A 24,185-nucleotide genomic window follows, 5' to 3' on the forward strand; every position below is an offset into this window, starting at 1 on the left:
CTGCTCTGACGACAAGGATCGTTTACCCCACAGACAGAGACTGTTCTTCTGTCACCAGGACTTGTCTTTCTTTCTTGTTCATTTACTAATACAAATCTCTATTTATGAGGAGGATAAGACTATCAAGCCCAATGGTGTTGTGACAGGTACCCCACTGCCATCTTTTTTGAGGAGGAATTTGAGAAGAAGCTGAGGGAAATTTTTATTTTTCTTAGGTGGAGAACTGAGGGAAAAGGGATACGTTGAGGGAGAATTTTACACCGTTACTTTCAACCAGTTTCTGGTTTAGGGAGCGCTTGGCAGGGGCGGGGGGGGGGGGGGTAAAGGTTTATTTGATAACACCACATTTCCCCAAGTCTCTGAATCTTGCACAGAAATGTTTTCAAAATGCTCCTAGAGTGCTTCACGGGAAATTATTGAAGAGATATATATGACTGCAAAGCACTATGTAATAACAGTACTCAGCTTTTATATAACGAGGGCCGGTACTGCCACTAGGCAGAGTGGAACAGCTGCCTCAGGCTAATGATTTGGGAATGGTTTCATAAGATGACAGCAAATTGTTAGTTGCTCACTTTATTATTGTATTTTTACTCCCAGAGAAAATTCTGTCTCAGGTGCCAAAATAGCTTGGCTGGCTGTGGGTACTCTGTGCACATTAACCAAGTGTCATCTTGCTGTCCTGTACCAAACAGCAACATAAACCAGCCAGTTGATTGATTGTGAATAAATTCTCTTAGACTGGTTGCAGGAAAATTTCTTGTTGGGTGCAAAATAAAACACTGAAGGGGTTTGGGGAGCAGGCTAGTTTCTCACATAGGCAAAATGAAAAGAATACTGCCTGTGCATTTTGCCTTGTATCTCAGGTTCTACAAATGCCAGAAACTTACTCTTTTTTGTGGGGGGTGTTAAAATTGGGAATCTAGGGATTATGATTCTCTCTCTCTCTCTCTCTCTCTCTCTCTCACACACACACACACACACACACAGTGAAAATATGTATGCATTCCTCAGCACTGCCTGGAGTAGGCTTATAGGGTATGCTTGTTTGCTTCTCAATTTGGCCCCTGCCTTCTGACCTAATGCCTATTTTTGTTTGTTTGCTTTGTGTCGTTTCTGTAAGGAGGATGTTTCCAAGTTACAAAGTGAAAGTCACTGGGATGAACCCCAAGACCAAGTACATCTTGTTGATTGATATTGTTCCTGCAGACGATCACCGGTACAAATTCTGCGACAACAAATGGTACGTTTTGAAATGACAATTAAAATCACCCCAGCAGATCTAGAGTTGCGGCCTCATCTGGATGGTAGTTCAGTTTTGGTGGTGTAGCTTGCAACAGGAAGAGCAGGAAATGTCTTTGGCAAAGCAATCTTTACTTACCTCTTCATCCCTAAGCAGCTCCACACTCTCATTTTTGGGAACTTGTAACCTGCACAGCCTCTACTTGGCTTTGCAGATTGGGGGCAGGTTTGAGGCAGACTTCCCCTATATATGGAGCAAGTATTGGAAACATCAAAACACTGCTCCTTATACTTTGAATTAGAGCATTGTGGTTGTATTCTGGACACCATTAATGCATTATGTGTTGTTCTGTGCCAAACTTTACACACCCACTGAAAACTTTCTATGCAAGCAATTAAGACTCTTTCCACATTTGCTAATTTGCTAATAGATGTCTGATTTTAACTTTTTATATGGTTTTTATTGTATGGTTTTATAAATGTTTGCTGTAAACTGTTTTGATTTTTTAAAAATGAAATAGCTGTATTTATATATATTTCTAAATAAGTGGTTTTTAAGTGGAGCAAGCAAAAGTGTGTTGGTTTAAATGCTTAGGGATGCCCTGCCTGTGTAAACAAGGACTGCTTTCGGTTCAATAACACTGATTGGGAAGCTGCTTCAGATATCCCAGATACTGTGAGCAACTCGTAAACAATGGTAGCTGCTTATTCCTGAGGCGTGCAGACTTGGTCGCTGCAAAGTGGCCTTGTGCAAAAATGTTTATAATCATCCAGTAGATGCTATTCACCGATTATTCATCGGTGTACTTAGGATTTTGCACTTTCAAAGGTTAAAAAAAGTTACGTCTACAACATACAATTTAAAGCACATTTCTTTCTCCAAATGAATCCTGGGAACTGTAGGTTTGGTAAGGGTGCTGGGAATTGCAGCTCTGTGGGGATTCTTTGGAGGAAAGCCCTGTGTTTTAAATGTATTGGTGTGGATGTGACCCAAGCTCCCTGTCCTTACAATCTCAGTGTTGACAGTGAGGAAAAACAACAGATGGAAGAGCTAAATGACAAATGGGAGAAAGTGGGAGTGACAGTTTTTGTTTCAGGTGGGGTTACAATTTGGAATAAGGATTAAGAAGTTATGTCAAGGACGTCACCATAAAGTTTTGAGAGAGGATATGAAGGAAGGTGAGGGGTGTGTGCATGAGATGTATATCTCCAGGCTACATCCCTTAATTGTGGGAGCTCTGAGTGTTTAATTCTTAACCTGCATTCTCCTTCCACAGTCTCCTTGGTATTGGGAAGGTGCTCAATGAACACTTCTTATGACCCAAGGTGTGTGTGTGTGTGTGTGTGTGTGTTTGTAGCCATTGCTTCTTACTGTGAACTACTGTGGGTTGCAGCTGCTAGGACAGTGAATAGTCTTTCCCAATTCTACCTAGAGACACCGTGGATTGAACCCAGGCCTTTCTGTATGCAAAGCAGGTGCTTCCTCTAAAAATAAAGATCTCATTTGTCAAGGTTCTGAATTAAGGGCTGATTTAAATAGCAACATAGGAAACTGTCTTATACTGCATTAGACCATTGGTCATTCTACCTCATTATTGCCTACACTGGCTGGCAGTAGCTCTCCAGGCATTTTGGGTAGGAGGTACTTCCTCAACCGTACCTCAAAATGCCAGGGATATGCTCTACCACTGAGCTATAGCTGGTGGCAGACAGTGAATGCTCATCTTGTTGGTTTAGTGAGAAAATTAGGGCAGTGAAAGGGAGGGAAATTCTTTTGTAGCAACCTGGGTTTTCAACCAAGCTGGAACTCTTGCTCCCCAAATGAATTGTGGGAGTACAGACTATTTCACTGGACCAGATCAACAGTACTAAGGAAGCCTAAGAGATGGCAGATGGAAAGGCGAACATGCTCAGGGCTTCATCTGAGGTCCAGCTCTGGAATATAATTTCCAATGCCAAAGCAGAGCTCCGGAAGTCATGAAGTAAAAATGGAAAAACACAGTGATGGTCTCCATCAAATCTCACAATTCCACCTCCCACCTTGTACGCAAAGCTTGTCAAGCTTTCAAAAAGCACTGGGGGGTATTCAACAAAGTTTCACTCAGGGTAGACTCATTTAAATTATATCTAAATTGGGTCCATTAATTTCAATATGTCTGAGAAAAACTTTGTTGAATACCACCGTGAATGTGTGTGTGTCTTCAAACCATCCTTGGACTTATCTGAAGGATGGTAAATTTAAAGTAAAGAAATCCAGTTCAGAATATCAGCTGGGTGAACTATGGAAGCATAGAGCAGAGACCTTTTCATACTACCCGCAAGGCTGTTTAAAAATCTTTAGGTTAAATTTGTTGATGTTGCTCTCTCTAAAAATAAAGCATACAATAAAAATACAAGGCTCGCATTTCATGGCTGGTGTTTGGTAGTTGAAAAACAAAGTGGTTTTTTTTGTCTTTTATCTGCTGTATTTACTTCACAGTCCATCAGATTTCTGCTCTGTTCTTCTTCATTCATTTAGAAACCTTTTATGGTTATGATTTTGTAGCTGTCCTTGAATGGCTGGAGACGTTGGGCAAAACATATCGTACTGAATTAAATCTACAAATGAACACCATAAAATTAACCTTTCTGCGTTTGCTCCCCTCACAGGATGGTGGCAGGTAAGGCTGAGCCTGCGATGCCTGGGCGATTGTATGTCCACCCAGATTCACCTGCCACAGGAGCCCACTGGATGCGCCAGCTGGTGTCATTTCAGAAGCTAAAGCTCACCAACAACCACCTGGATCCCTTTGGACATGTAAGAGAAATGACTATATATAATTACCAATGATGTTTAGGCTGTCAAAAGATTCCATCTGGGAAGTTGCGTAAAACTTGTTGTAGCAAAAACAGCAAAGGGTGTTTTGGAACCTTGAAGATTAACAAATTCATTTTTGCATAAATTTTGTATGGAGTGGAGTCCAGTTCTTATGCCATAATAAACTGGTTAGTTTTCAAGGTGCCTTTGATGTTTTAGGACTACAACTCCTATCAACCCCAGCCAGCTGCAGGTCCCACTCATGCCAATGGTTCTTGTGCAGAATCTCTAACTCCAGGTTGAGCTTCCAGCATAACTCTACACACTCTTGTCACTGGCACCCAGAATCTGCGTAGCCTTATAGTTTTGATAGTTGTGCCAGACATTTTTTTGTGAGTGTTGTCTTTGATTTCCGTCAGCAGAGGATTCAAGCGTGGCCACATGTGAGCATCAGATACTCTTTCTTAAGTATCTCAACATTTTTCATTGGTTGCTGACACTGTGTTGTCTGTTTATCCATTCATATTTGCATATTTCTCTTGGGCTTTGACTCATTCTGCAGTTTCCTGTTTTCAGCCAACTGAAACCTTTGATGTATAACACTTTGTAGTGTGCTCAGAACTGATGGTGTAAGTCAATCACCCCCCCCCCCCCGGGTGTTCAGAATATTTATACACAATATACAGGGTATTTTTTATTTGGAAAATCTTCATTGCAGAGACTGGAAAAGGATGTGACCGGTGGTTTTTATAAGTGCAGAACCTTCTCCAAGGCATAGCAGTGGGCCAATACATTGCTTACTTATTGGTATATCATTGCAAAGGGTACATCTAACTAGTGTTAAAGTGCAGATGGGAACATATGTGTATAAAGGGGTCTATGCAATTCTTAGCAGCAGGATATTAACTCAATTACTTTCTCTATATTTACATTTTTAAGAGTTATTTTATTTCTTCCTCTTTACCTACCATTACCTGGGCTGCTAATATACCGCTATTTATGTTGGTTCAATGTGAATGTTCATTTTGGCCACAACCAAACAGGACATTTTTTGTTGGCATTGGAACCTGGATGGCTTGTTGTTGCATGGGATATAAAGTTTTCGACACAGGCATTCCCATTTTCCACTTTCTGCATTCAAGCATAACTGATTCAGAGTTGCATTTTGCAAACTGCTCTGACTCTTGCCTTATTGACAAAAAGGTATGCGATGGAGTGATCTTGCCTGTAGCTTTCCCCTTGAAAATTCACGAGTCAAACATGGTTTTTAAAGCTCTGAGTGGGTCAGAGTCCAAGTTGCTGCAGAGCTGCCTCCTCCAATGGCAGTAGACAAACTGGCTATGGAAGGCCCTCCCCCTGGAGTGATGTCTGTCCTCCTTGTTTGTTTCTGTCTATCCAACTCTATACGGTTTGATACTGTGTTGTCTAATACCTAACAGCAGTGAGCAATTATGTATCTTTATGGATATACAGTGGTACCTCGGGTTACATACGTTTCAAGGTTACATACACTTCAGGTTACAGACTCCGCTAATCCAGAAATGTTACATCAGGTTAAGAACTTTGCTTCAGGATGAGAACAAAAATCGTGCTCCAGCGGTGCGGCAGCAGCAGGAGGCCCCATTAGCTAAAGTGGTGCTTCAGGTTAAGAACAGACCTCCAGAACGAATTAAGTTCTTAACCCGAGGTACCACTGTATTTTATTGTTTTATCTTTGCTGTGCATCACCCTGAGCACCTTCTGGAGGAAGGGCAATTCATAAGTGTAATAAATAATAAAATCAAATTTGCATGCATGAACAGCTTCCAACATAGGCTGCTATTCCTCCTTAGACGTTACTGTGTTTAAAGCTGTGCTCTGTACACGATACATACATGAATAAGCCATATTATACTGGTCTGTGAAACCTTTGTTAAAATGCATTATAGCCAGGGACAGGTTTTGGAAGATTCTTGGATGAGACACTCTCCATGGTGATGCTTGCTTAATTTGTCCCATGCCTAGAACAGAAATCAATTCAGTAAATATGATTGGTATTCATTGCTTCTGTTGCTTTCAGCCTGCAAATGATACATGATTACACCTGCCCATCCCCGTTTACATTATGTTTCTTTTTCATTGAAATTAATGGGCTGGAATAATATAATAACAACATAACTTATGTCATTAATCATATAAATTATGAAAGTTACGTAATTTCAAAGCTGAAACGAATAAAGTAGTTTTTGGCAGAAAACAAACCGCAGCAGGTATCTGAAGAAGTGTGCATGCACACGAAAGCTTATACCCAGAACAAACTTAGTTGGTCTCTAAGATGCTACTGGACAATGTGTTCTGCTGCAGTCGAAATAAATAAAAAAATCAATTATTACCACTGGCAATATTCCATCCATTTGCCATTTGGGCAGACTGAGGTACTTCTTTTCTGATGGTGGAGCTTCTCTCTGTTGCTGGGTGGAGGGACACTTCTGTCGCCTCCCTCCATTTGCCCCAGCAGGGCAGATTGGGAGTTTGGAATGCTCCGTTAATGAATAATCTGTGGATGACTTCATTATGCCTCCCCTTGCTGAGAAGAGTGTGGTCTTTTCCATCTGATGTGAACCTCGTGGGCTTCATTCATCCTGACCTGGGTCTTTTTCTTGGAATAACTGAGATTCTCAAGGAGCTAAAACAATTTTTGCGTGTGCCTTAAAAAAGGAAAAGAAAAAGTACTACAGTAGGAGAAGCCAACACTCTTCAGTGGCAGATAGTTGAAGAGGCATTTATCAGCCTCTAAATGTTAGACATCCTCTTAAGCCACATCTACTTAAAAGCAAAATCCCTCCTCTTGGGGTAAGACATTAATTTATGTATTTCAAAATCTTTACATGCGCGGAGATAATCAGCCTGACAAAAAAACCTGATTTATGTGTGCGTCCTGAGGGTGGCTAGGGATATAACAAGCTTAACTATTTTGACAGATATTTGGGCTTTGGATGATTCCCTTCTTTTCTTTCTTAGGAAGGGGAAAAAGGGGAAGCCTTTTTGAAACATATACAAGTAAAAAATGCTGACACAACCAAAATGTATTCATTAATAATGCCAGATTTATTTAAGCTGCTGTGGATCCAACTACTGCTGGAAAATGATACTCCATCCTTCACAATGCCATTGGAAGGGAAATTCAATTAATACTATTGCACATACATTGCCCGTCAAGAAAGATTCATCTATGAATATAATGTCTTCAAAACGTGCAAAATAAGTTTGTACATGCAGTAGGCTGGGGAGGGCATTAATGATATCATCTATCAGAAGTGTGATATGTTTTCATAGGGGTACTCATTCATGAAAGGAATTCCAGTGTCAGGAAGCTGTAGATGTATAGGATGGTTAGATGTATGGTTAGAAGAGAGAGGTTGGGAGATGCCTTGGCCAATCAAAAGACAGGACTTGCCAACCAGCACAGTCCTGGAGAGACCAGCTGCAGTTCGTAAAGCACTTCTGGAGCAATGAATTTCTAGATCACTCAAGCAAGTGGGCCAGAGAATAACCTACAGGGGAATGGGCACAAAGTTGTTGAGGGTTGGCAGAAGGTAAATTCCCATCAGCTGGTAAATTGTCGCATCATTTGCAGTAGATTGGCAAGGGTTTCTAGATGGTGGGCTTTGGAGTTCTAGTAAAAATCTGAAGTAGACCCTAACACCTGCCCAATGCCCTGTTAGCAGTTCTGACACCCCCCCCCCCAATCCGTTGATGACTTGGAAATTGCAGGTCTTGGCAGATCACATATTGATTTTTCCACTTGTAACAACTCTAATGCACTGTGCTAGCTGCTTTATGATTTTTACTTGCATCTTTATTGCTGCTTTTATTTTTTATGTTGTATTTTATTGTACTGTGTTACAATTTGAAATCTATGAAATTCAAATTGTCACACAATGAAATACTATATATAAAATTAGTTGTTATATATTCTATTACAATCAGATTTCCATAGAATTCAAATTCCATTGCTATAAAACACAAGAAACAAAAGAAGCAACAAAAATACAAAAAGTTTCAATCTGAATGATTAGTATGATGGGTGTGCCACCTCCTGTCTTCAGCTACAAATTCACACACACACTGCAGATCATGTGAATGTAGCTCGTGGACCCCTGTTGGTTTGCAGACCACAATTCAGGAACTCCTTCCCCCCATGTTCAACTGCAGGATATCTAATGCAGTTTCTCTGGCTGTGTCCATTCCACAGAGAAAGGCGGAACCCCCAATATCAACTGTTGTCATGCTTTGGAGTGACTCATTGCCTCCTTGCAGAATCAAGGTCTCTGGGGAATGAGGCAATGCTAGAGTCCAAGCCAAGGTGCTTAATTAGAGGGAATGCAAAGTATCTCTAGTGGAGAAACCAAGCCAATGTCAATTCCAGGAATGAAATTGGAGCAGCTTAGGCAAAAAGGAGGAGGCAGCAGCAATAGTGGAGCTGAAGGAACATAGAAAGCTGCCTTAGTCCAACCAATTTGTTCATCTAGTTCAATATTGTCTACATTGATTGGTAATCAGTTCTCCAGGGTTTCAGACGGGGGCATTCCCAGGCCTATCTGAAGATACCAGGGATTGAATCAAGGACCTTCAGCATGCAAATCACAGTATGCATGCTATCCTTGAGCTACAGCTCTTACCAAAATGTGGCAGAGCCAGGAAGCAAGGCAAGAAGAAGAGTGGGCTTGGAGTTGTGTCACACAGAAAGTGTGTCACTGCATGGTCAAATCTATCGATAGGAAGAGGAAAAAGCAGCATGCAAGGGAAGGAACTGTTCCTGGGTAGAGGAAAGCATGCAGGAGGCTGGTGATGTATGCCAGATTATTCTTTTCTCTAGTTAAGTCCCACAGCTAGCTACTGGGAAATACACTGTTTTCAGGAAAATGACAAAGAAATTTGTGGCAACTCAGATTTATTATGGCATAAGCTTTTGTGGACCAGACCCTTCATCACAGTGACAATTCCTTTAAAGCAAAATAGTTACAGTGACTGATTAACAAGCCAGCAAGAACATTTTGCTCTCTGGAAAGGAAGATTCTTGATCCAAGGTATGATGGTGCTTCTCCCCGCCCCTTGGGCATTTGGTCAAAATTGGAACAGTTGGCTTCTGGGGCCCATATTTATCTGTCTACAAAGAGGCAGTTCTTCTCCCAGTTGATGTACTTGATAAATATAAAACAAAATGTACAGCTCGTATTTCCTTCCACTGCCCAAAATGAAGAAATGGAGTAATTCAGTTGACTCATTAGACCAAATGCTTGAAAAGAAAGTAAAAGACAGAGAGCGTGTTCAAGAGGGATTATACTTCAGTTATATGATTCCTTGGGAGAAGCTATTAAAATTGTGGGGCTGGCACACCACTGTCTGTTGTTTTGTATTAAATGGGTGATTGTCATGGCAACTTTTGCAGTGTGTGACACCTGATCTCCTTTGGAGAACCAAGGAACTCTCTTAAAACAGCTCCCGATTTATTTATTTATTTGCTCACGGGTCAACATACTATGCATTGATTTCAGGGAAAGTTTGCATTACACAGAGCAAAGTGGCCTGATCAGACGTTTTGAATACTTAACGTTAACTTAAGAAGCCACATCTCTTTCAATTTCCAAAACATTTATCATTCTTAAGAAATCCAAAGCAATGCTTTTTTAAAAAAACAACAACACAATTACTATATGGGCCTCTATCCTGCCTTTCCAATGCCTTATCAAGTCTGTACGGTGCTATAAATGTAAGCAAGACTCTGTGTTCCCAAAGGTACATATCTAGTGCTAGGAAGCTGAACTGGTATATAACTCTGAAAAATATATATAGATCGATATTGGCTAAATATATGTTTGGAGAGGGGATATGTTGCGGGGAGGGAGGGGGCGAAGGTGTTTTATAAGTGGCAGTACATTTTGAAGTTAACGGTTAACTTTAAACTGCTTTAGTTTGTACAAGGAACTCAAGTAACAAAAATTGTGCCTTAAGAAAGAGAAAATGGACAAATGTTTAGGGGGTGAAAGAGCCAAGGGCTAATTCTCATGTATTGGAATAACTCCTAATTTGATGTTTTCTGATCATGTAAAACTGCTATTGAGGGAATGCCCATTTTAGGGTTCAGGTGCTTAACAAAAACAAATATCTACCTCTCTGCAGATGGAAAGCTATATATCAGGGTTTTAACCAAACTTTCATGACATGCTAACTCTCCAGGTGCAAATGTTAATCTGGGGGAACGCCGGAACAATTTGCTCTCTAAAATACTATAGTCTGTGAAGGACTGCACCAGGACCCTAGGGTGATGGGTGGGAAAGAAAGAATAAAAATGCTATTTGGCGCTACATCCCAAGTAATGCAAGGCCCTTTGATGGGCTTTACTTAGCACTAGCATCACCAGTGGAATTTGAATTGAGTTCATTTCATTGATAGTACATATGATTCAAGCTTTGTTTTCTTACAAAAGAAGAGTTCCAAGAGTCACTTTTGTCCACTAAGGGCCTTATTGCGTGGCGAGTTCCCATTCCCCCAGCGGAAATAATGACACATGACACAAGTATTAAGGTTAATCGGCTACATAAGGCCACAACTTTATTGGTTACAGGTGATGAGCGGTATTGGCTTAGGCATTGGTCCTAACCAACTATATCCGACTTCAGCCAGTCTGCTTGAATTCCGGGAAGGGTTAACCACCAGTAGGGGGAGTCCTGCTGATGCACATTAACTGGGAACTCCCCTGGGGTCACCAATTGCGGATGTGCATTAGGCCTTCACCTCCCCAGGCTTCGGACAGGGCCACACATCCCGGAATCCTTTATTGGACTACCCTTCAATATGTGGGGCAGGTGATGGCACTACCTCCCCTCTTCCATCTACAGAACAATACCAATGCCTAACTGCCAATACCAAGAAAGTTGTGACGATTTGCTACGAGGTAGGCGAAAACCAAGTGGTTGGTGCCAATTTGCCTAGTGGAAAAATTCCTACCAGGCCCCTCAATGGCGACCAACCAAGGTCCATAGCAAGGTCAAGGAATGAAAACCTTATAGGGCAGGAGGGTGGGAAAAACTGGAACAGCTGGCATGCGGCAAAGAGGGAGATCCCCGGCTGCCTCCTGCCTTAAATAGGGCAGGCCACACACCCATAGCCAGCCGATTGGATGGCCAGGGGATGACATGGCCGGGAATCCCCCCAATTGTGCAGGGTGGGGCCGTGAAGCCACAACCCCACCTCCTCTGTAGGGCGGAAGTGGCTTAATCGGAACAGGAACTTAGTCCAGGGGCCAGCAACCTGGCACCCACCGGCCTACACAGCCCCCTCCTTTGTCTCTCCCCATGACTGCAATTACACTTGAAATAAGTGACTAGGGTGGTAGTGTGTGCTTGGTTGTGATTTGTGTGTAGCAGCACCCACAGTTGCTTTTCCAGTTTGCAAATGTGCTCGAAATACGTTGTCTTGTTGATATTCTTACTACTACAGTACTACTATTACTACTACTAATTTTATTATTTATAGGTAGCCCACCTGGCTGGATTTCCCCAACCACTCTGGGCAGCTTACAGCATATTTTAGAAGCATTTGTTGGGAAGTAGCTTATAAATCCTTAAATAAAGCTCATCCACATTTCTGTTTGCCCCATGATTTCTAGGCAAGAGTCTAGAGGTTTTTCTTTCGTACTGCCACTTCCCCCGGGAACACCCACAGTTCACTGCTGAATCACAATGAACATCAGCCCACAGAAAACCCAATTGACGTTCATTCCAATTCAGTAGTAAACAGCTGGTTTCCCCAGAGAAAGTGTCGAGACAAAGGAAAATCTTATTGGACTAGAAATCATGGGACAAATGGAAATATGGATGAGCCCAGAATCACTGTGGAATCTGTATGAAAAATCTGAACATTCATTGTGCACAGGCTTCTGAGTGCCTGTCATGACGCAAACTTATACCCAACCTGACAGTTTCTAATAACCAAATGGTGTGCACTTTACTTGCTGAAACAAAGCTTCTGTTCATATGGGTATTATTTACACCAAACAACGAGCTCCTCTCACGACGTGTAGAAGTTTTCCCTTTTTCAGAGCTAAACCTTTAATTTTCAAATCTGAGCATAGCTAATTGGGGGTTTGAATTCTAAATGCAAGGCTGGAACTCTCTGGCCAGAGGACCCCACCAGCTTAAAAGGGAAGGTAATGCAAAATTGTACAACCAGGCTGGGAAATGGGTCATGGGGGTAGGGATGGGCAAATCTGTCAGTTTTGGTTCTTGTTTCTAATTTTTCCAGTAACTTCATTTTCCTAAATGGCCAGATCAGTTTGCATTTTTCTAAAAAGTCCTAATGAAAACTCATCAAAATTTTGGTGTGTAATTCTCCTAGTAAACACATTTTTGTCTGATATTTTCACCAATATATGCATTTATACACACTTTGCCACAGCATGTGCATTTTTGTACACATTACTTGGCTGGAGAACTGCACTGCAAAATTTTGAAAAGTGATTTTTGAATGAAGGCTATGTTTCAGTTTCTTGCTTTAGAAAGTCTGGGTTTAGCTGGTTTGTCTTTTAAATGTGAACAGAACTAGACTTCTCTCTCATCCCTAAATGCGAGCATTTGCATATTTGCAGGTTCATATTGCATCTACCTATCACTATCACTAAGTGCCTGCAGAAATCTTGGCTGCATTACACCTGAGCTAAATAGAAGATGTTTTGTGTGCTCAACACCAGGATGTTTGTTGTGGTATCAAAGTCACCGTTTGAAGATAGATTTTCAGATGTCCTCCAGTGACATCATTGCTACTATATCGACTAGTCCCCCACTGCCAAAGCAACTTTGTGGTTGCTGTTTTAACTGCAGTTCAAAATTCAAACTCACAACTAAATGCATTCCCCACCTGAGTATGAAAATGCTGCAGGTGACTAATGATCAGCGGGAGGGGAGCCTGCTTGAGCTCCAGGTGTGCTCATAATACTTGGACTGAAATCTAATCAGCGTATCTTTGGCAGGTTCATGCCCTAAATTTTGATGGGCAGGGGGCAGTATTAGGAGAGGTGCTTGTAGCAAACAGTATTTATTAGAATGAATGTGCAAAGTGGCCCGTGCAGAACTATTCAAAACAAAGTTTATTTCAATGCCATGTTTATTTCTCTGTTCATGTTTTTTCTGTGGCATATCCTACCACATTTAGTTTTAAGAGGCTACATAGGAAGCTCCTTATACTTAGTCAGACCATTTGTCCATCTAGCTCAGTACTGTCTGCTCTGACTGGCAGTGGTTCTCCAGAATTCCAGATAGGTAGATTCTGGCCCCACCTGGAGATGTCAGGGATTGAACCTGCGACCTTCTAAATGAAAAGCATGTGCTCTACCACTGAGCCACGGCTCTTCCCCAAGTTTGATTCACTTTATTTATAAAATGTATAAGTTTTCATGGTCGGCAGGCTGCATGCGAAGCCGCTGCCTTTTATTTGCGTCATTCTGTGCAGTCAACTCCCCTCGTGCACCAGGTACTCCATCCCTCGTCAGCCATGAAATTCCTCCAAGTGCTGTAGGCAGGGCAGAGATGCAGGACTCCAGAGGCACGCTGGGGCAGCTTAACGACTAATGGAGTGTGCGCCCTTTGCAAAGCTCCCGCCAACTGGCTCCAACCCAAAACTTTAGGTAGGTTTTACGGGTCACAGTTGTACCTTTTGGAGTCTCTGTAAAATATCCCTTTGAGCTGGGACACCACCTCAGCAATACTGATTCTAGGCAGGTAGCCTGGGCTGCTGTTTCATATGCCCCCCCTCCCTGTTTGCTTCTAAAAACACTTTCTTTGTGTGTAAGAAAGTAGTGCAGTCCAGCTGATGAGATTCAATTGGAGATCTTGAAAGTGGATTAAAGCATTAGACCCAAATGGGAGCTGGGCGCCTCAACTCTCTTGGTATGCTTTGGAGCTCCCGGAACTTCTTCTGCTCCTGGAACATCTACATGTTACGAATAACAGTGGAGCGAGTGAGGAGGGGTGCAAAATTATGGCCTGTTTTAATAGAGTGTTTGGTGAAGGGAAGGTGCTTTACTTTGATCTGTGTTTTTCGTCTTTTTAAGCGACAAGAGATTGATGGAATCTCCATATCCTAGAGGTTACCAGACCATGGACGACATAAGTTTGGCTCTCCCTGACTTAGGAGTTAGGAGATAAGAATAAACTGCAACATTTTGCTGCAGCAGGTCCCACTATTTGCTGTTAGTAGATAATGCCATTACAACTTGAAAATCTCATTAAATATATTTTAAATTCTCATGAACAATAGAAGTATGATTAACTAACTTCCCAAATTAACTACAGTGATTACTGTTTTGGGAGTTAATTTAAAATCTCCTCAGTGTAACTTCTGGAGCTGTCCTCCGGTGGTTTGATATCACAGGGCAAGCAAGCCAAGTGAAATATATATTAATAACAGCCTTAATAAAGCAGCCTTCCCCTCTTCCTTGGTCAAAGCTCTATAGCCAGACAGCAGCCAAATAGTTAAAAGAGAACCCCATACAAAGCTGATAAAATGCCACGCTGCTTTCTCATTCCTCCTCAGGGAGGAGAGGGGAAGGCTGATCTGGAAAATATCATCAATAAAAACTACATTTAAATGGTATATCATGCAGCTGGCTACTGTGGGCAGAATTATATGCAGTCAGACCAAAAGGGCCTCAAAAGAACTGATCCTGCCATAATGGTGTAGCTTGACCCAAATAGAAAAGAATAGGCTTCTGTTTTCCAGCCCCAGCCCCACTTTCCATCAGCATCAAGATTGTGAACATGGCTAAACGGAAGTGGAGGGGCCTCGATCGGGTTGCTGGATGTTCTTTCTGCCTAGATACCATAAATGTGCAATGATTCTCCCCCTTTCCTCTCCCCATAACACTCTGGGGGGTGTGGGCCTCTGCAAGTGGGAGGCAGGGAGAGAAGGGGGCAGTCCCCCTCTTCCCATATGAACCATAATCTCCAGATCCCCAGCTTTCCATAAAAGAGAGAGTAAATTTCTAGCATTTGCAGAACCTGAGATATGAGGCATAATTTACAGGCACTATTATTTTCAATTTTGGGGGTGAGAAACTGCCCTATTTTACTTTGTCCTCCCCCCAGGCAGAAATTCCTGTGGATGTCCATGGCTATGGGGTCCTTATGAATATATGCAACTGTACCTTGTACGTACATATGCATGTGTATATATCTATCTATCTATCTGCCTGTCTATCTTTAAATATACTATATGGTGATGGGCAAATGAGTCTATTTCTTGTCTACTTCACTTTTGTATTTATTTCTTACAATATTTATATGCAGTTTGAGGCAACCTGGCAGCCCTGCAAGCTTAACTTGCCACCCTGTGTCTCAGGACCTAAGTAGGAGACTCGGCAACCCTTTCCCATCCAACTCTTTCCCATCTAACATGAGTAAAAAGCTACACTGGGCAATACTAACTCTCTCCTCTAATGAAAACAGACCCATGCAGAGGATGCCTTTGGCCTTCCATCATTCAGTGAAAGTGGGAATAGAGCAGCTGGTATTGCTGTACCGTCAAGTGCATACTGCAAAAGGGGGGGACGTCCCCCAGCCTCTCTGCTTGCTGTTGGCTAAGAAATTAGGGGAAAAGGTGAGGAATGTTTCTGTGAAGGGAAAGAAAAATGAGCAAGAGAATGAACAGGCATAGGATGAGGCAGTGCTTTTTAAAAAAAAATGTTTAGGGGTACTCTCATTTTGACTTAAGAAAATCACCATTTTATAGTTCAAATCGAGGGAAATAAGTACAAAAGCAAAGTTTCACAAAAATGTTTAGGGGTATGCATACCCCTGTGTACCCCCAGAAAAAAGCCACTGGGGGGAGGAGTGGCAAAGGTAAAATGAATACACTGATTTGTGATTGGAACTGTTTGCATTGCTTGACTGTTTCAACAATTGCCATAATTCCTTGGTCCATTCCTGGGCCTAATTTAAAGTGTTAGTTTTGATTTTTGAAAAAAACTCTTAATGACTTGGGAGCACAGTGCTTTAAGAAATGATCTATCTCCACATGCCCTTGTCCATACGCAAAGATTTTCTCTTCTCTGGCTTCTGTAGTCTGAAGGGGTTTATGCTGCTTTTAGAGTTTGTTCCTCTTATTTTTATGTTTGTCTAAATTGGTTTATTGGGTTTTATCAATCAGAATTTGTTTGAAAGGCATGGTTTAAAAATATGCTATTGATGAAATAAATAAATTGGAAGCAACCAGATACGTTTGTTTGGCTTCAGGTCTCAAGAGTTACATCATTTTTTTTTACTCACACACAGGAATGCAGACTCCTTCCTACTTGAAATCAAAGCCAAAATTCACCATAATGTTTTAAATGCCTTTCCCTGCTCCTATAATGCACTCCAGTTGAATACACTTTGTTGTACAGTATTCCTAATGAGTTCCCTTCTTGTTTTCCTTTCCTCAGATCATTCTTAATTCTATGCACAAATACCAGCCAAGGCTGCACATTGTGAAAGCAGATGAGAACAATGCATTTGGCTCCAAGAACACAGCTTTCTGCACTCACGTGTTTCCAGAAACATCCTTTATATCCGTGACATCCTATCAGAACCATAAGGTTTGTGCCACCGTGGCCCAAAATAATATTTTGTTTTGTGAATTTGGTGATATGTTTGGGGTTGTGGCAGCAGCAGGTGCAACTTAAACCTTTGTAAAAGAAACTCCACCAAAGTAGCATTTTTCCATTGCTTGTCCTGATGAGAACTTTACTGCTCAGACAGAGAAGTTTTAGTACTATGAGACAAATAACCTTCTCTCGTCACTTTCTTCACACTGTGACTGGATCATTTCTACCTAATGGTTGGTAGTTCACATTTATACTTTAATCATATCGATTCCTTCTTACTATTCTTCCGGTGTGCCTGTAATAACCTCATTGCTCAAGGGTTCCAGTCTTCTCATATTCTTTGTCTTCAGGTTTTGTAGGTTCGAGAAAGCTTTGGGACATTATTAGGTGGTTAATATCCAACTCAGTTTTACTCAGTGTAGACCTACTGAAATGAAGGAACCTAATTTGGTCACATTCATTAATTTCAGTGGGTCTACTTTGAATAAAACTTAGTTGAATACCACCCAATGTTTCATTTGGGTCACACAGGTGCACCCCCCCCCCCCAGATTTGAAATGAAGAGAGCTTCGTTAAGTTCTTTATTTATGTTGTAAAAAAAAAAAAGGAGCAGCATTGCTAAGTTCTTGGGTTCGTGGGATTGTGGTGCATTGGGGCAGCTGCAAACCTCTGCGTTAAATGGAATATGTGCACCATTGTAGTCATTACGGATGATACCCCGCCTTGCAGGCAGGTTCTCATTAAAGGCTGATTTCCTGTAAGAGTGTGTAGGTCAGGGATGGGCATTTTGTGGCCTTCCAGATGGTGCTAGACACCATGTCCAGACTTTGGCCATGCTAGGAGTTGAGAGTCCAATAACGTCTGGAGTGTGGCAGGTTCCCAACCCCTGGGGCCCATGCTCAGAAATCAAGCTATTGCCTTTGGAAAAAATTGCATGGCCAAACTGTAATCCAAGAATGTTGGGCCAGCTGGCAGTGAGCCAAGGGCAGACAAAAGTAAGGACTGCTTCCCACAAAGAGTAATTAACTTACGGAGTAATTGGCTATGAGGTTATATGGCTTTTTTTTAAAAAAAAAGATTAGACAAATGAACAGAGGCGGTGAAACATACAGAGCAGATGCCACGATTTGCTAAATAGAACATCTGTGTTCACAGGAACTGTGCCTATGGGGAATAGAGGCTGGGCAGAGCACATCACACGGGAAGGATGTTGGCATTATGCCAGGCATTATGCCAGGCCAAGGTGGGCCTCCATCCAGAAGACAGTCTTTTTGGTTCTTAAAGGTTGTGTCAGAAGACAGGCTCTGAATAGAAAGCACCCACCCACTTGCCCTATGCTTGGTTTTACCAAAACCCAGAGGATGCCATTCAGGAAAGGAAGGAAAGTGTACTGAGTGTGTGTATGTGTGTTTAAAGCAGGTATCTTGGCAGTCACAGTGAGCCCAGTAACTAATGAATCAGAGGCCATAAACTCTCGGATGTCATTCAAAACAGCAAGCAAACCTAATAATGACTGGTAAAGCCCAGCCATAAATCTACAGTGAAAAGTAATTACGGTATATGTATTTAGGGAGACATACAAGGAATGTTACTATAAAAGCAGTTAAGAGCCTGCCTTGCGGTCAGAACATGAAGGAAAAGAAGGATTTTTTTCTTTTTTGAGTGGGCGTGAGATTGAGAGAACTGGAGGGGGGGAAACACAAAATGGATTTCAGCTCTTGTTCTTGTGGTAGATTTACATGCATTTTGTGAAGGTTTGGTCTGATTGGATGCATGTGATACAACTGGAATCTGAGTCAAGGTCTGTACAGACTGAGAATTGGCGCTCCAAACCACACACTGTCTGTGTATGTGTGCGTGCACTATCTATTGCTCCACAACCTGTAGAGCAGGAAGGAGAACAAACTTCAGACTTGTGGGATCAATGTCTTTCTTTGGGGGGAGGGGGGTGTTAACATCAAGTTCCACCAATTGGAGTCAAGTGAGAGAAAAATGGCATGGGGTGCGTGACTGAACATAGACCTAGAATTAAGAAAGAGGTATTCGAGCACATGTTTAGCTTTTGATACCAAAACTGAGCTTGGCGCCACCCCCCCCCCCAACCCCAGCTCTGGTTTTCCTCTAAGTATTCTTGGTTTCAACAGTCTAATTCAGGGGTCAACAAACTTTTTCAGCAGGGGGCTGGTCCACTGCCCTTCAGACCTTGTGGGGGCTGGACTAGATTTTGAAAAAAAATATGAATGAATTCCTATGCCCCACAAATAACCCAGAGATGCATTTTAAATAAAAGGACACATTCTACTCATGTAAAAACACCCTGATTCCCAGATCGTCTGTGGGCCAGATTTAGAAGGCGATTGGGCCAGATCTGGCCCCCAGGCCTTATTTTGCCTTTTAGAGGGGAAGCCTTTTAGTTGCTACTGTTAAACACTTGGGGGGGGGCAGAAATGTTTACTGATCTATTGGAAATCACCCAGGCATTTACCAGTAGATTCCCGGTCTATATTTTGCCTGCTTACAGCTGCAAAATGAATGAAGGGCTCCCAGCTTGTATCTCGGGAAAAGGTGCCCAACAAAGCCACTGGTTTGAGCAGCTGTTTAATTAAGGGCGGAAAACATAGAAAGGCACAGGGGATTGTAACAAACTAAGTTCTGTTCAGACCAGACCAGACCCACTTAAATTAATGGGCATAAAGTTAGATGTGTCCATTGATTTCAATGCCTCTGAGTTAGGGATGTCGGAGAATTTTGACAGAATTGGGAGCAGAAATTGCAGGAGTTCGCTTATTCTTCAGGAACAAAAATCCATCCAGCAGCTGCTACTGCTGTTTTCAGTTTATGTTTATGATGCATAATTGATGTTTCCCGCCCCAATTTGCATTACATTTCCAGTGTCAGACTTTGGGCTCTCAGATTTCAGCGGCACCCTGTGCAATGTGAAAATTCAGGGACCCCTGCCTCTCACACTCTGTTCTACAGTATAGATGTGGCACCCAGTGCAACCACACTGGTCACACTCCCCTAAAACTGACTGGAATTTCCTTTGCATTGAAATGAATACAGTGTTACCTCAGGTTACAGTCGCTTCAGGTTACAGACTCCACTAACCCAGAAATAGTACCTCGGGTTAAGAACTTTGCTTCAGGATAAGAACAGAAATTGCGCAGGTAGCGGCGGCGGGAAGCCCCATTAGCTAAAGTGGTACCTCAGGTTAAGAACAGTTTCAGGTTAAGAATGAACTTCCAGAACGAATCAAGTTCTTAACCCGAGGGACCACTGTAGTGTAGAATAGCAAAATGATAAGGTAATGAATTACATAAAATTCTGCCACAGATGGCAGAGATGAGAAACACAGTTTTTGTTAGAAGCTGAACTGCAGTCCAATGGAAACAGTAATGCATGTAACAAACATGAATTGGAACATAAATCAGTGCCTTCTTACATCCTTATTCTGAGTAGGACTAACTTTAGATGTAATCCAAAGCAATTTCTCCCAAACTGCTTGTCACAGGATTCAACCAAAAATGTTGACAATCACAAACTTTACAGCACAGTGTGAATTTCATGAAATCTGTGCCAGATTGTTGGGCAGGGGGAGAAATCCCTGATCAAGGAAGGCATTCAAGAGCACTCGTCCTCCTGACACCGTCTTTGACTCGCTTAACCCATAGCAAAGTTGTCAGTTATAAAGTGAAGCTCTCCAGAAACAGTTTTGTCTGGAGAGGCTTTATAGAGGGAGATCACCTTAAGGTCTCACTTAAAATGTCAGTATTAGGGAGAGGGTCGTATTTCTACACAAATGACCCAGGGAGATGTACTGGTTTCGACACCCAGCTTAAAAGCTCTTTTCCTCACAACTCCATTCACAAACAGGAACAGTTGCTGGCTTTGGTAACTTCAAGCAGCTGAACTGTATACAGTACTGTTTGGGTACTGTGAGCCTCATGAGCTAACCAAACGAATCAGGGAAAGCAGTTTTACAGCACTCTGGCTTTGTAACTTCAGGAGTTTATTCCATTTCCCAAACTAAACAGTGGACTCTGTGAGGCGGGAGATGGAGAATACAGATTGTTGAAACTGCAGCAGATTGCTGAAACTGATTCAGAACAAGGCACCAAACGCATCATAGGACTGACACTAGCAGCTATTTAGTTCAAATCTGAGGCTGTTTGGTAGCCACTTTGAACTCTGCCTCATGCTTTCCTATTTATTTCAAACACTGATGTGCCATTAAAATGTTCAAGACAGCTGACAATGGTTAAAAATAAGAAAGACATGAGATTAAAAACTGCAAAAATGGTTTAACTTTGGAGACAATGGTGGTGAGATACTTTATAGGCAAGAATGGCATCATTCTATGCAATGTGCTGGTAGTCTTTATAAAAAATGCTGTTTTTTATTGTGATATGAATGCAAGCCAGCTTAGGAACTCTTGTAAGGGCTGAAAAGTGGGGTAAAAGTGATATACCAGTATTTGATTTATCTTCAACAATATTGACCCCCCTTAGTTGCCCCACATCTAATTCTATCTTCAACAGTACCACTCACATGCATCAATACAAGAATGGGCAGAAATTAGACTAGACTTGGTGCAGTTAACTAAATTTAGACTCTGGACTTAGTGTTTTTTTTGGGGGGGTGGCAGCAGCAGCAGCTGGCAATGTATATTACTTCACTAACTTCAAAATGTGGTAAGCCAGCAAGGATGAGAATGAAATTTGATCCATTTAAATGTGACTCCAACTAATTAGCAGCACTTTCTGGAACTATATATGAACCAAAACACAGCCATATTTCAAAATTTGCACTTCTCTGAATTTTGCAATGCAATTCTCTTAGCTAAGTAAAGTGTACAAAAATGGATATACTAGGATAAAGTGTGCATAAAATTAATACATTGGTGAAAATAACATACAAAATGCATTCTATTAGGGGAAATTGCTTTGGGGGAAAATGTGCATCATAATAGAAAGTCATACTAAAATACTGCTGAATTTTTATGAGTACTTACAAAATTTGCAAATTGATTTGGAAATGTGGATAAGTGAACTTTATGTTGATCAAATGAGACACTGAAATTGACAGATCCACATGTCCCTAATTAGCCAGCCCTGGAGCATTTGGGTGCCCTCCTGCTCCTTCTGTTGTCCAGGCTCTGGACCTTTGCCCCAAAGTCCTACTCTGATGGCAGCACTGATTCAGATGTAGCAGTAGACTCATCAGATTTTTTGTTTCTATATTATTTAACAACCAAACCCTCCCTCTTAAATTAAGCTGCTCAAGTCTCTGTTCTGTGTATGCAGATTGGGGGTCATGTGGCGTACTAAGTAATTGACTCTGCTTCCCCCCAGCCACTATTTAACACCTGGCTCTGATTAATGGACCTTGGGGTTCTAGTAAAAAGCAAAGTAGATCCCATAGGCTTCAGGTTTGCTCACACCTGCTTTAGAGGAAATGCAGAATGGCCCAGGGCACAAGCTCAGAATTCTCAAAGCATTACTTAGGCCAGTGATGAAGCCCCATAAATTGTTTTCAGTATCAAGCTAATCCCTAAAACATTCTGCTTCCACTAAGCTGGGTGGGGGATAAAAAATCTATAAGTAAAGGTAAAGGGACCCCTGGCCATTAGGTCCAGTCGTGACTGACTCCGGGGTTGCTGCGCTCATCTTGCTTTGTACAGCTTCCGGGTCATATGGCCAGCATGACGAAGCCGCTTCTGGCGAACCAGAGCAGCACACAGAAATGCCATTTACCTTCCCGCCGGAGCGGTACCTATTTATCTACTTGCACTTTGATGTGCTTTCAAACTGCTAGGTGGGCAGGAGCTGGGACCGAACAACGGGAGCTCACCCCGTCGCAGGGATTTGAACTGCTGACCTACTGATCAGCAAGTCCTAGGCTCTGTGGTTTAACCCACAGCGCCACCTGCGTCCCTCAAAAAATCTATACAGAATGTCAAAAGCATGCTTTTTTTGGTTCTGCTTAGCCTGTAAAATATCAGACACTCTTCACATGTTTTGAAGAATCATCACTTGCTTGATGCTACCAAATCTAGCTTACCTCACAGCTTCAGTAGCGTGGTAAACACACTATCTACTAATGTTAGAAACATAAGCCCAATTCCCACCATCTTGTGGACATCTCCTAACCTCATTAACTTTCCCCATGTTCAAGTTGGCTGCAAATTGTGTCTCTGAGCACGTACTGAGTGCTCTCACCTTGCTTTCTTCCCACTTCTGTCCTCTTGTTCAGAGGCACATTGTAGTCGGGATCCAGAATGCCAAGATGTTTCTGGACTCCAGCTCGCACCATCCCTGACCATTGGGCCATGCTGGCTGGGACTGATGGGAGTTGGATTTCAGCAATATCTGGAAGGCACAAGGTTGGTTTCCCTTTACCAATTAAACACCAGCTCCTTTCACTCCAAGATGCATGGCAGCCCAGAGGACACAAGATTTATTGTAACCTATAGGAAGATATATATCCAATCCCCAAGATGAATCCATGTGTTGAGTTGACCTGTGCCCCATTTAGGCTGTGGCTATTTAAGCACCCACTCTAAAAAGGACCTGCCAACTGAGAGACTATATTATTTCAACATCCAAAATGCTGCCATTATGGAGCCACAAACAAGCAGCTCATTCCCAGGTTGTCTATTCAAATAAAAACAGACTTGGCAGAGCCCAGGCAGGAACCCTCAGTGTGAATCTTGGTTGCAAAGTTACAGTTGTAAGTGCAGCTGTATAGCCCCAATATGGTTAACCAAAGAATCCACTAAGAACATTCTTAGTAACTCTGTGGCATCTTTTAATCATGTCAATTATGCTAATCAGCTGAAAGGACTCTGGTGTGAGATCTGTAAAAGCACTTATATCAAAGCGTCCATTTGGGGCGGTGATGTAGCATCTAGCAACATCATCTTAATATCCTGGGACCAGCAGGATTGTATCATTTGGTGTGATACAATCACTTGAAGACAGAGAAGGCAGGAAGGATATGGAATCTGATAAAGGGGCAACAAGAAGAATTAAGGAAGGGTTTCCTGGAAAGGAAAAGCAGAGAAGAGGTAAGATTTTGAGGCAAGAGTGAATAGTCTAGGCATGCCAGGTCAGGCCCATGGTTCATCTAATGCAGAATTGTCCACACTGGCTGGCAGCAACTCTCCAGGATTCCACTCAGAGTTCTCTTCCAGTCCTACCTGAAAATTGAATGTGGGCCCATCTGCATGCAAAGCAGATGTTCTGCCCCTGAGCTATGGACTTGCACAAACATTGTGGCCACCTGTTCTATAGGAGCTGCAGGGCTAAATTTAAAGGATGGCTTCCCCTTCAGGGAAGTTATGACTGAGGCAGATATGTAGAAATCCCAAAATTAAGAGGATATGTAGAAATCCCAAAATTAAGAGGCAGGTTTTCCTGATGCAAGAGCCCATTAGGCTTGAAATCTGGAACTTACCCACTGAAGGTCAGGGCTGTGGGTGCCCTAGCTCTTTCCCTGACTCTCTTCCCACCCACCCTAAAACAAAAT

General features: G+C 42.1%; 2 protein-coding genes across 9 annotated transcripts in view; one reads left to right on the top strand and one right to left on the bottom strand.

Annotated features, from left to right (window-relative positions):
- TBX4 (T-box transcription factor 4) overlaps positions 1-24,185 on the top strand; it is a 103,829-nt gene that overhangs the window by 70,034 nt on the left and 9,610 nt on the right. For 6 of the 7 annotated variants that reach the window (XM_083715149.1, XM_083715151.1, XM_083715148.1 and 3 more), the window contains 3 exons: positions 1,124-1,243; positions 3,892-4,039; positions 16,497-16,649. In XM_083715149.1, the coding sequence (XP_083571275.1) occupies positions 1,124-1,243; positions 3,892-4,039; positions 16,497-16,649 (421 nt within the window). Of the gene's footprint in view, positions 147-1,123; positions 1,244-3,891; positions 4,040-16,496; positions 16,650-24,185 lie in introns of all 7 variants that reach the window. The other variant, XM_083715154.1, reaches the window with a different exon arrangement.
- BRIP1 (BRCA1 interacting DNA helicase 1) overlaps positions 5,666-24,185 on the bottom strand; it is a 222,354-nt gene continuing 203,834 nt past the window's right edge. The window contains exons 24-25 of one of the 2 annotated variants that reach the window (XR_014558454.1): positions 6,412-6,726; positions 5,668-6,039 (exon numbers count right to left, since the gene is read on the bottom strand). Coding sequence is in view for 1 of the 2 variants with exons in the window: in XM_083715016.1 (XP_083571142.1) it covers positions 6,697-6,726 (30 nt within the window). In the remaining variant the exon portion in view is untranslated. Of the gene's footprint in view, positions 6,727-24,185 lie in introns of both variants that reach the window. The other variant, XM_083715016.1, reaches the window with a different exon arrangement.

This window comes from Podarcis gaigeae, assembly GCF_964106915.1.
Source record: "Podarcis gaigeae genome assembly, chromosome: 15".
In the NCBI taxonomy this organism is placed as follows: domain Eukaryota; kingdom Metazoa; phylum Chordata; class Lepidosauria; order Squamata; family Lacertidae; genus Podarcis; species Podarcis gaigeae.